Source organism: Pecten maximus, chromosome 1, assembly GCF_902652985.1.
Source record: "Pecten maximus chromosome 1, xPecMax1.1, whole genome shotgun sequence".
In the NCBI taxonomy this organism is placed as follows: Eukaryota; Metazoa; Mollusca; class Bivalvia; order Pectinida; family Pectinidae; genus Pecten; species Pecten maximus.
This window is the reverse complement of record NC_047015.1, coordinates 45515110-45528408: the sequence shown is the minus strand read 5'-3', so window position 1 is coordinate 45528408 and position 13299 is coordinate 45515110. Positions and strand designations below refer to the sequence as shown.

Genomic DNA, 13299 nt, shown 5'->3' with positions numbered 1-13299 from the left:
CTCAAAGATAAATGGGCACAAGTAGGGATCAAGGGGACGTACATGTCAGGTAGTACTCTTCCAGAAATAGGGATTAAAAGGGAATGCCTGTTTCAAAGGACCAAGGTGAGCTTATGCCATACCATGGCATCTGTCTGTCTGTCACCAATTACCTTGTGAACGCAATAACCTGAGTAAATTTCATTCAAGTTTGATGAAACTTTGTATGCAGCCATATATTGACAAGATTTCGGATGAAACTTTGTATGCAGCCATATATCAACAAGATTTCGGACAAGTTTGAAAATGGAAATTATTCAACAGTAACAGAGTTATTGCCCTTTGTAATATTATTATTGGACCTTGAACTCGAGTAAATATGATCCAAATTTGATCAAACTTTGTAAGCAGGCATATATTGACAAGATTTCTAATAAAACTTTGTATGCAGCCATATATTAACAAGATCTGGGACAAGTTCAATGTTGTTTTCAGATAGGTCCCAAAATGCAACACCAGGGACCAAGGGGAACCTACATATGAAATTTCAGAAAGATCCCTTCAGTACCTTCTGTAAAATAGCGATAAACTTCAATTGTCAAAATACAAGATGGCTGTCTGTCGGCCAAGTTGTTTTCCTATTGGTCCTAAGATGCAATATGCAGAACTACAGACCAAGGGGAACTTACAAAAAAGTTTGAGAAAGATCCCTTCAGTACTTTCTGAAAAATGGCGATAACAAAATTCAATTGTCAAAATCCAAGATGGCTGCCTGTTGGCCATGTTGTTTTCCGATTGGTCTCAAAATGCAATATGCATAACTAGGCACCGAGGGGAACCTACATATGAAATTGGAGAAAGATCCCTTCATTACTTTCTGAGAAATAGTGATAACAAACTTCAATTGTCAAAATCCAAGATGGCTGCCTGTCGGCCATGTTGTTTTCCGATTGGTCTCAAAATCCAATATGCATAACTAGGCACCAAGGGAAACCTACATATGAAATTGGAGAAAGATCCCTTCAGTACTTTCTGAGAAATAGCGATAACAAACTTCAATTGTCAAAATCCAAGATGGCTGCCTGTTGGCCATGTTGTTTTCCGATTGGTCTCAAAATGCAATATGCATAACTAGGCACCAAGGGGAACCTATATATGAAATTTGAGAAAGATCCCTTCAGTGTCGCCAGGATGGCTGACTAATACCCCTGCAATCTGCACGGGTCAATGGTGAATTGGAACTGTTGGAACTGGAAATAGAGGCTAACTAAGATAACATAGTAATATAGTGACCAGTTGCCATAGCAACCATAATTTTGAGAAAAGAAAGTGGCATGCACATCTACACATGGTCCTCTATATTTGTGTGAAGTTTCATTGAAATTGGCCCTTCGGTTTAGGGGGAGTTGTCTGGACAAACTTATTTAAGTTATGGTTCTTATCGGAAAACCTGTTTATAGTGACCAGTTGCCATAGCAACCTAATTTTGAGAAAAAGAAAGTGGCATGCACATCTACACATGATCATTAATATTTGTGTTAAGTTTCATTGGAATCGGTCCTTGGTTTTAGGAGAAGTTGTCTGGACAAAATGTGTCTACAGAGGACGGATGGACGGACAGACAACCTGATTCCAGTATACCCCCTAACTTTGTTGCGGGGGTATAATTAAAACACACAATACATTTTAACAACATTCTGTTAAAAAGGCTTTATTATAAAAGTGTAAATATAGGTCAATTTTAATGTTAAAGCTTTTAAAATAAGTTTTACTGGTTCGGTAAAAGTGGACATTTTATAGGTACTGTGAAAGTGGAAATTTTTCAGATACTGAGTAAGAGAAAATTTTACATGTACTGTACAAGTGGAAATTTTACGGGTACTGTGAAAGTGAAAATTTCCAGTTTGTGCCTTTTTCTATTGACTATAAAAATATTAATGGCAATGAAACCACAAAGTGGACTTTACAGCACACTTGTATTTTAACACCGATTTTTGTTTCAGTAAATGAAAAATCAACATTAAATTTCAAGTACAAGTATTTCCACTTTCACAGCTGCGATGACTGACAATGATTGCTGTTACTGTGTTACAGTATCATTTTTTGTTAAACAAAACAAGTTAATATTTTCTGATAGGCAAAAAATTACATCCTAAAATACAGGTATATGTCATGGCAAATATAAATGCATTAAAAGTGTTGAAATTCAAATAAATCCTTATTAAAAAGCAACACAAGTAAACAAGAAGAAAAAAGAAAATTTAATAGCAACAACTTTGTGCGACTTCATCAATAATTTTACATCTCAAAATTTCTTAAAAAATGCAAACACACCAACACACTTGAACAACTCCCTAATGTTGCTTCACCCCTTCCCAGTAGCGATTTAGTGATTAAATCTGGTCAATTTTTCCTCACATCTAAAACCCAATTTTTAGGTGAAAAATGATGTGTCAATGCAAACACTAAATAAAGAAAAAATTCTGAAAAAACATAAAAAAACAAAAAAACAAAAAAAACGATATACCCTGTTATAACAGTGTGCTAAAGTAACGGTAGACCGATAGATTGTGGCTATGTGTGTCTATACAAAATGATAGACCTAATATCTATGCAATGTAATCAACCTCAAATAGCGGAAAACTTTTGAAATGAAATATAATTCGGTCAAATTATATTTCAGAAATATTATGTTCTACAATATTTTGTGAAGTCTATCAAACCCGCCATAGAACTTTATACAGTATAGGTAGCTATTGTCTACAAGACTTCACGATTTATTTTCTCACACTGTATCATAGCTGGTGAACCTTTAATTTAGAGGACTAGGGGAGATCTATGCGGTAAGCTTCTGCAAATAATTCTGATAATGATAAGTAAATGATCAGCATATTTAAAAAGATTGCCATGGACAATCGGGTGATGATTTGACAGACTTTAGATGATGATACAGAGAACAGAGAGAGTCGGTCATGTGTAGGATATTCAACTGGAAGATTTAGAACTTTGATCAGAACTGTTGAGTGGGCCTAATCTTTTATTTTCAAATAAGGATTTTCAATTTCAACACCTACATTTGTTACAACATTGGTAACTATGGAGACAGAAAAAGTGTTACTTTTAGTAGGATTTAACAACTAAAGTTGTAGAAATGTTTAGATTTTTCATATTTCCGATTCAAATAAAGTGTGGTTAAATTTGTTTGTTATTATTTTTTAGAATTACCCCAATATACATGTACTAAATGTCAAAAAAACAAGTTGTATAATACATGCACAGCAATTAATCCAGAAAATCAACACTATTTTTGAATATTTGAATTTGGCACCACAGTCTCCCATTGCCTCAATGTTAGTCTGGACTTCATCTTAGAGCGTATAGATGAAGTCAAGATCACATGATGTGATTGTTATGTCATTTTTATCAACATCATGGAAATGCTTCGCTATGCGCTACAAATGAATCAAACGCAGGGAGAATTATGATTATGAACAATTGCATTACTATGCTGCCATTTGGCGCTATTTTGATCATTGTCACGGCAAGACTTTGTGATGTATGTCAGATTGGTTGCAAATCAATCACAGAAATTAATTTGATTTTAAAATGCTATTCTTTCAAATAAACATACAAGAAAATGGGTGAAAATAAAGAACATATTTATTTAAGAAAGACAAATGTTTAACAAAATTAAATTTATTGTCACTATAAATGCCACCTGGGTGACAGATAAATAGAAAGGTGCCCTAATGGGTGCCATTTTATTTATCTGTCACCCAGATTGCATTTAGTGATAATAAATACAATAAACAAGTGTTTAATAGTCAAATACACTAAAATAAACACCATGTAAAACATCAACAATGTTTACTAGCAAATAATAATTCAAGGAAGAACAAATAAAAATCTTTTTAAAAAAAATATAATAAAAGTAAGAGATAAAAGAACCCTGTTTCAAACAACACAGACGAGTGACACTAGGTATGTTTTATGTTTACCTACGAGTGACACTGGGTATGTTTTATATTTACCTACGAGTGACACTAGCTATGTTTTATGTTTACCTACGAGTGACACTGGGTATGTTTTATGTTTACCTACGAGTGACACTAGGTATGTTTTATGTTTACCTACGAGTGACACTAGTTATGTTTTATGTTTACCTACGAGTGACAAAGGGTATGTTTTATGTTTACCTACGAGTGACACTAGCTATGTTTTATGTTTACCTACGAGTGACACTAGCTATGTTTTATGTTTACCTACGAGTGACACTGGGTATGTTTTATGTTTACCTACGAGTGACACTGGGTATGTTTTATGTTTACCTACGAGTGACACTGGGTATGTTTTATGTTTACCTACGAGTGACACTGGATATGTTTTATGTTAACCTACGAGTGACACTGGATATGTTTTATGTTAACCTACGAGTGACACTGGATATGTTTTATGTTAACCTACGAGTGACACTGGATATGTTTTATGTTAACCTACGAGTGACACTGGGTATGTTTTATGTTTACCTACGAGTGACACTGGGTATGTTTTATGTTTACCTACGAGTGACACAGGGTATGTTTTATGTTTACCTACGAGTGACACTGGGTATGTTTTATGTTTACCTACGAGTGACACTGGGTATGTTTTATGTTTATCTACGAGTGACACTGGGTATGTTTTATGTTTACCTACGAGTGACACTGGGTATGTTTTATGTTTATCTACCAGTGACACTAGGTATGTTTTATGTTTACCTTCGAGTGACACTAGCTATGTTTTATGTTTACCTACGAGTGACACTGGGTATGTTTTATGTTTACCTACGAGTGACACAAGGTATGTTTTATGTTTACCTACGAGTGACACTGGGTATGTTTTATGTTTACCTACGAGTGACACTGGGTATGTTTTATGTTTACCTACGAGTGACACAAGGTATGTTTTATGTTTACCTACGAGTGACACTGGGTATGTTTTATGTTTACCTACGAGTGACACTGGGTATGTTTTATGTTTATCTACGAGTGACACTGGGTATGTTTTATGTTTACCTACGAGTGACACTGGGTATGTTTTATGTTTACCTACGAGTGACACTAGGTATGTTTTATGTTTATCTACCAGTGACACTAGGTATGTTTTATGTTTACCTACGAGTGACACAAGGTATGTTTTATGTTTACCTACGAGTGACACTGGGTATGTTTTATGTTTACCTACGAGTGACACTAGGTATGTTTTATGTTTACCTACGAGTGACACTGGGTATGTTTTAAGTTTACCTACGAGTGACACAAGGTATGTTTTCTGTTTACCTACGAGTGACACTAGGTATGTTTTATGTTTACCTACGAGTGACACTGGGTATGTTTTATGTTTACCTACGAGTGACACAAGGTATGTTTTATGTTTACCTACGAGTGACACTGGGTATGTTTTATGTTTACCTACGAGAGACACTGGGTATGTTTTATGTTTACCTACGAGTGACACTGGGTATGTTTTATGTTTACCTACGAGTGACATTAGGTATGTTTTATGTTTACCTACGAGTGACACTGGGTATGTTTTATGTTTACCTACGAGTGACACTGGGTATGTTTTATGTTTACCTACGAGTGACACTAGGTATGTTTTATGTTTACCTACGAGTGACACTGGGTATGTTTTATGTTTACCTACGAGTGACACAGGGTATGTTTTATGTTTACCTACGAGTGACACTGGGTATGTTTTATGTTTACCTACGAGTGACACTGGGTATGTTTTATGTTTACCTACGAGTGACACTGGGATTGTTTTATGTTTACCTACGAGTGACACTAGTTATGTTTTATGTTTATCTACGAGTGACACTGGGTATGTTTTATGTTTACCTACGAGTGACACAAGGTATGTATTATGTTTACCTACGAGTGACACTGGGTATGTTTTATGTTTACCTACGAGTGACACAAGGTATGTATTATGTTTACCTACGAGTGACACTGGGTATGTTTTATGTTTACCTACGAGTGACACTAGGTATGTTTTATGTTTACCTACGAGTGACACTGGGTATGTTTTATGTTTACCTACGAGTGACACTAGGTAAGTTTTATGTTTACCTACGAGTGACACTAGGTATGTTTTATGTTTACCTACGAGTGACACTAGGTATGTTTTATGTTTACCTACGAGTGACACTGGTGTTTCACATAGCTGTGGATATTTGGAGGGAAAGGACTCAAACACGGGTCTCTGCCAAGGTGACTGTACAAAGTGAACTCATGAAGCTTGCTCAATCAACTAACAGACCATATTTAACACTTTGTGAAAACCACACCACTCCACTCCTCATACATATATGTAATGGCACATATGGATTTCAATAGGTTTAATCTTTATGGGACTCAAAGAGTAAAGTCAGTGAGAAGTGGAAGTTTTAAAAAATCAACTTAAAAGTTTAACAGATGGAAGGGACTGTATTTGCCGACCAACAGACATGTATACACCTGCACAAACCATGGTACGGAAGCTGTGGTTTGTACCTCTCTTTGTTCAACTAAAAATTTTAAACATTTTAAGGAAACAAAAAGAAAATGTTCACATAGAACAGCATTACAGTTTAACTAGATCACATAAATGTTTGATATGTAACTTGTACATGTAATAACATCAATGGTTGTCATAAATAATCGTCTGTCTGCTTTGTAGAATCTCACCACTCTTGTCTGCTCTCAAGGAGAATCTCACCACTCTTGTCTGCTCTCAAGGAGAATCTCACCACTCTTGTCTGCTCTCAAGGAGAATCTCACCACTCTTATCTGCTCTCAAGGAGAATCTCATCACTCTTGTCTGCTCTCAAGGAGAATCTCACCACTCTTATCTGCTCTCAAGGAGAATCTCACCACTCTTATCTGCTCTCAAGGAGAATCTCACCACTCTTGTCTGCTCTCAAGGAGAATTTCACCACATTTGTCTGCTCTCAAGGAGAATCTCACCACTCTTATCTGCTCTCAAGGAGAATCTCACCACTCTTATCTGCTCTCAAGGAGAATCTCACCACTCTTGTCTGCTCTAAAGGAAAATCTCACCACTCTTGTCTGCTCTCAAGGAGAATCTCACCACTCTTGTCTGCTCTCAAGGAGAATCTCACCACTCTTGTCTGCTCTCCAGGAGAATCTCACCGCTCCCTGTTTACGCCATGATATTTCATAAAGTACACTTTGGTTATTCAGATCATAGGTCACTTTATACGCTTATATATATATGCTTACTAAATTATTATGAAAATCAGATCTATTGTTAAAATGACAATATTGATGAGAATGAGTTTAATCTGAATAACAAACTGTCACATACAGGTGGGTATAATAATGATATCTTAACATCAAACTGTCACATACAGGTGGGTAATAATGATAATTAAACATCAAACTGTCACTTATAGGGGGGCAATAATGATATCTAAACAACAAACTGTCACATACAGGTGGGCAATAATGATATTTAAACAACAAACTGTCACATACAGGTGGGCAATTATGATATCTAAACAACAAACTGTCACATACAGGTGGGCAATAATGATATCCTAACAACAAACTGTCACTTATAGGTGGGCAATAATGATATTTAAACATCAAACTGTCACATACAGGTGGGCAATAATGATATCTAAACATCAAACTGTCACTTATAGGTGGGTAATAATGATATCTAAACAACAAACTGTCACATACAGGTGGGCAATAATGATATCTAAACAACAAACTGTCACTTATAGGTGGGCAATAATGATATATAAACAACAAACTGTCACTTATAGGTGGGCAATAATGATATCTAAACATCAAACTGTCACATACAGGTGGGTAATAATGATAATTAAACATCAAACTGTCACTTATAGGTGGGCAATAATGATATCCTAACATCAAACTGTCACATACAGGTGGGCAATAATGATATTTAAACATCAAACTGTCACTTACAGGTGGACAATAATGATATATAAACAACAAACTGTCACTTATAGGTGGGCAATAATGATATCTAAACATCAAACTGTCACATACAGGCGGGCAATAATGATATCTAAATATCAAACTGTCACTTATAGGTGGGCAATAATGATATTTAAACATCAAACTCACATACAGGCGGGCAATAATGATATATAAACAACAAACTGTCACTTATAGGTGGGCAATAATGATATCTAAACAACAAATTGTCACATACAGGTGGGCAATAATGATATATAAACATCAAACTGTCACTTATAGGTGGGCAATAATGATATCTAAACAACAAACTGTCACAAACAGGTGGGCAATAATGATATATAAACATCAAACTGTCACTTATAGGTGGGCAATAATGATATCTAAACAACAAACTGTCACATACAGGTGGGCAATAATGATATATAAACAACAAACTGTCACTTATAGGTGGGCAATAATGATATCCTAACATCAAACTCACATACAGGTGGGCAATAATGATATCTAAACAACAAACTGTCACATACAGGTGGGCAATAATGATATATAAACATCAAACTGTCACTTATAGGTGGGCAATAATGATATCCTAACAACAAACTGTCACTTATAGGTGGGCAATAATGATATCTAAACAACAAACTGTCACTTATAGGTGGGTAATAATGATATCCTAACAACCAACTGTCACATACAGGTGGGCAATAATGATATCCTAACAACAAACTGTCACATACAGGTGGGTAATAATGATATTTAAACATCAAACTGTCACTTATAGGTGGGCAATAATGATATCCTAACAACAAACTGTCACATACAGGTGGGCAATAATGATATATAAACATCAAACTGTCACATACAGGTGGGCAATAATGATATCCTAACATCAAACTGTCACATACAGGTGGGTAATAATGATATTTAAACATCAAACTCACATACAGGCGGGCAATAATGATATATAAACAACAAACTGTCACATACAGGTGGGCAATAATGATATCTAAACAACAAACTGTCACATACAGGTGGGCAATTATGATATATAAACATCAAACTGTCACTTATAGGTGGGCAATAATGATATCTAAACAACAAACTGTCACAAACAGGTGGGCAATAATGATATATAAACATCAAACTGTCACTTATAGGTGGGCAATAATGATATCTAAACAACAAACTGTCACATACAGGTGGGCAATAATGATATATAAACAACAAACTGTCACTTATAGGTGGGCAATAATGATATCCTAACATCAAACTCACATACAGGTGGGCAATAATGATATCTAAACAACAAACTGTCACATACAGGGGGCAATTATGATATCTAAACAACAAAATGTCACATACAGGTGGGCAATAATGATATCCTAACAACAAACTGTCACATACAGGTGGGCAATAATGATATCTAAACAACAAACTGTCACATACAGGTGGGCAATAATGATATACAAGAGATCCCAGAGGGATCTTGGCGCCCACCATTGAATGATCTTTATAGGTTCCATGTCAGATTGACCTTTTCCCTACTTTTCCCTTCCTCTAAGTCCTACGTATCTGTGTAAATTCAGAAACAGCCCTCTAGTACTTTTCAAACAAGGGGAACCTATATACAGAATTTAAGATTTAGCTATAATGGCTGTCTGTCGGCCATGTTGTTTTCGTATTGGTCCCAATATGCAAAACTAGGCACTGAGGGGAACCTTCATATGAAATTTGAAAAAGATCCCTTCAGTACTTTCACAGAAATAGCGATAACAAACTTCAATTGTCAAAATCCGAAATGGCTGCCTGTCGGCCATGTTGTTTTCTGATTAGTCTCAAAATGCAATATGCATAACTAGGCACCGATGGGAACATGCATATGAAATTTTAGAAAGATCCCTTCATTACTTTCTGAGAAATAGCGATAACAAACTTCAATTGTCAAAATCAAAGATGGCTGCCTGTTGGCCATGTTGTTTTCTGATTGGTCTCAAAATGCAATATGCATAACTAGGCACTGAGGGGAACCGGCATATGAAATTTCAGAAAGATCTCTTCATTACTTTCACAGAAATAGCGATAACAAACTTTAATTGTCAGAATCCAAGATGGCTGCCTGTCAGCCATGTTGTTTTCTGATTAGTCTCAAAATGCAATATGCATAACCAGGCACAAAGAGGAACCTGCATATGAAATTTGAGAAAGATCCCTTCAGTACTTTCACAGAAATAGCGATAACAAACTTCAATTGTCAAAATCCAAGATGGCTGCCTGTCGGCCATTTTGTTTTCCGATTGTTCCCAAAATGCAATTTGCATAACTAGGCACCAAAGGGAACCTACATATAATATTTGAGAAAGATCCCTTCAGTACTTCCTCAGAAATAGCGTTAACAAACTCCAATTGTCAAAATCCAAGATGGCTGCCTGTCGGCCATGTTTTTTTCCCGATTGGTCCCAAAATGAAATATGCATAACTAGGCACCAAAGGGAACCTACATATGAAATTTGAGAAAGATCCCTTCAGTACTTCCACAGAAATAGCGATAACAAACTCCAATTGTCAAAATTCAAGATGGCTGCCTGTCGGCCATGTTGTTTTCTGATCGGTCCCAAAATGCAATATGCATATCTAGGCACCAAGAGGAACCTACATATGAAATTTGAGAAAGATCCCTTCAATACTTTCTCAGAAATAGAGATAACAAACTTCAATTGTCAAAATCCAAGATGGCTGCCTGTCGGCCATGTTGTTTTCTGATCGGTCCCAAAATGCAATATGCATAACTAGGCACCAAGGGGAACCTACATATGAAATTTGAGAAAGATCCCTTCAATACTTTCTCAGAAATAGAGATAACAAACTTCAATTGTCAAAATCCAAGATGGCTGCCTGTCGGCCATGTTGTTTTCTGATCGGTCCCAAAATGCAATATGCACAACAAGGCACCAAGGGGAACCTACATATGAAATTTGAGAAAGATCCCATCAGCACTTTCTCAGAAATAGCGATAACAAGAATTGTTTACGGACGGAGGGACGGACGGAGGGACGGACCACGGACCACGGACGCAGGGCGATTTGAATAGCCCACCATCTGATGATGGTGGGCTAATAAACATCAAACTGTCACTTATAGGTGGGCAATAATGATATCCTAACAACAAACTGTCACATACAGGTGGGCAATAATGATATATAAACATCAAACTGTCACTTATAGGTGGGTAATAATGATATATAAACAACAAACTGTCACAAACAGGTGGGCAATAATGATATCCTAACAACAAACTGTCACATACAGGTGGGTAATAATGATATCTAAACATCAAACTGTCACTTATAGGTGGGCAATAATGATATCTAAACATCAAACTGATATCTAAACATCAAACTGTCATTTATAGGTGGGCAATAATGATATATAAACAACAAAATGTCAGGTGTCTGTGACAGGTGTTTAAAAATAATATCTTACCAGCCACAAACATTAATCTTGTTCATTTATAGCATTTCTATAAGACTACAGCAGTAGACTTTTAGTAAAATAATTTGAAGCCTTACTTCAATTACTTCCATTTTTCTCAATAGTGAATGAAATATCACAAAGCCATCCATGTCACTATAAAACTGTCCATAAGGTCCATAAAAATGTGTATAAAATTTACCCATACAACGCCTTAGTCTCTTTTCCTGACATTTTCCCCTTACCCCTGGACCTTGTCTTTCAGAATTTTGACAAATTTTGAACCTCACAAGGAAAAATGGTGGGTTTTTTTTATAGATATTTAGATATTTTATATCAATTCAACCACAGATAATACCAATAATATAACCAGAAGATTTTTTTGCTGCATGTGAAATTTTATAAAACAAGAGGCCCAAGGGCCTTAACTAACAGTCATCTGACTCTGTACTATTGTAGTATAAATACCCATTAGCGAGTATAGTGGTACTGTGGCCAATGGCAGCCATCTTGGATTTTGGACCGACCCAAAAAATAACAACACTTTGTCAGGACTATATCAAAATCATTTCAGGTAAGATAGAGCTGAATCCCGCCAGTGGAACTTGAGAAGTTTAAAATAGGCATTGTTCAGGAAAACCATGATGGTGCAATCATGTTACAAAATGGCTACCATGGCTGCCATGTAAAAGTTCTTATGAGACGGAAAAATAACAACACCTTGTTGGCTGCCTTTCCTTAAAACATTCCTACCAATGTTCAGCTCGATGGTACCAGTGGAACTGGAGAAGAAGTTTAAGATGTGTTTTTCAAAATGGCAGCCATCTTGGATTTTGAATCGACCCAAAAAATAACAACACTTGGTCAGAACCATCTTAGGATCACTATTCAGGCAAGTTCGGACCAGTAGAACTTGAGAAGAAGTTTTTTAAATGTGGAAAGTGTACGCACAGCACACGGCAACAAACGAAGCACGATGACTATACGTCAACGTGACCCTTGAGATCTTAAAATGATTGCAAGCCAAATAAATGTATGTAAATTAATTGCAAAATATAGTTAATTTAACATAGAATCCTATGGGGAAATGACTTGCAGAACTTCTAACTTCTGACTACAGAGAATAACATTCCTCGTTTGGTAATGAAATAGAATTACATATGTTGGAAGTGTCACTGTCAAGGTCAATACTGGTGTTGGAAAAAGACACATCCGAACTATAGCCCAGTAGGTGGCGGTACTTCTCCACATCCATTGTGTCCAGCCTTCTCTCCTTGTGCCAGTATACCTTTCCCTCAAACTTTGTGCTCCACGGGAGAGGGGTAGATTGGGTCTCGGCATCATCTGTACTGCAATCTGTGTTGCATGCTACAACATTGTATTGAAAATAGTAGTGATATATTCCACAACCTTGTAAAAACAACTTCACTTATCAGCTACACTGTCTTTCATTTTGTCTCCACATTCTTCTAACACTTCCTCTAAACCTCTACCACTTCCTCTCCACATCCCTCTAACACTTCCTCTCCTCTCTCCTCTAATATTTCATGTCCATCCTCCTCTAACAATACCTTTCCACCCATTTGTCTCATTTCCTCTCCATCCTCCTCTTATACTTCCTCTCTACTCTCCTCTAACATTTCCTCTCTATCCTCCCCTAACATTTCATCTCCACTCTCCAGCAAAACTTCCTCTCCACCAATCTGTAACATTCCTTCTCCATTCTCCTCTAACACTTCCTCCCCACCCACCTCTAACACTTCCTCTCCACTCTCTTCTAACATTTCCTCTCCACCCTCCACTAAAACTTCCTTTGTAACCTCCTCTAACATTTCCTCTCCACTCTCCTCTAACACTT

At 36.4% G+C, this 13299-nt stretch overlaps 1 protein-coding gene and 1 long non-coding RNA gene across 4 annotated transcripts in view; both read right to left on the bottom strand.

Annotated features, from left to right (window-relative positions):
* Positions 1-1674: 1674 nt before the first annotated feature.
* On the bottom strand, positions 1675-5376 carry LOC117335097. Its single transcript, XR_004534288.1, has 2 exons — positions 5298-5376; positions 1675-3977 (listed from the first exon to the last, which is right to left on the bottom strand). It is a non-coding gene; the product is annotated as an uncharacterized LOC117335097 (long non-coding RNA).
* Positions 5377-11366: 5990 nt separating this feature from the next.
* Positions 11367-13299, bottom strand: part of LOC117335072 (caspase recruitment domain-containing protein 9-like) — a 55416-nt gene continuing 53483 nt past the window's right edge. For all 3 annotated transcript variants that reach the window (XM_033895011.1, XM_033894996.1, XM_033895003.1), the window contains exon 21: positions 11367-12809. In XM_033895011.1, the coding sequence (XP_033750902.1) occupies positions 12556-12809 (254 nt within the window). In that variant the 3' untranslated portion in view covers positions 11367-12555. The remainder of the gene's footprint in view (positions 12810-13299) is intronic.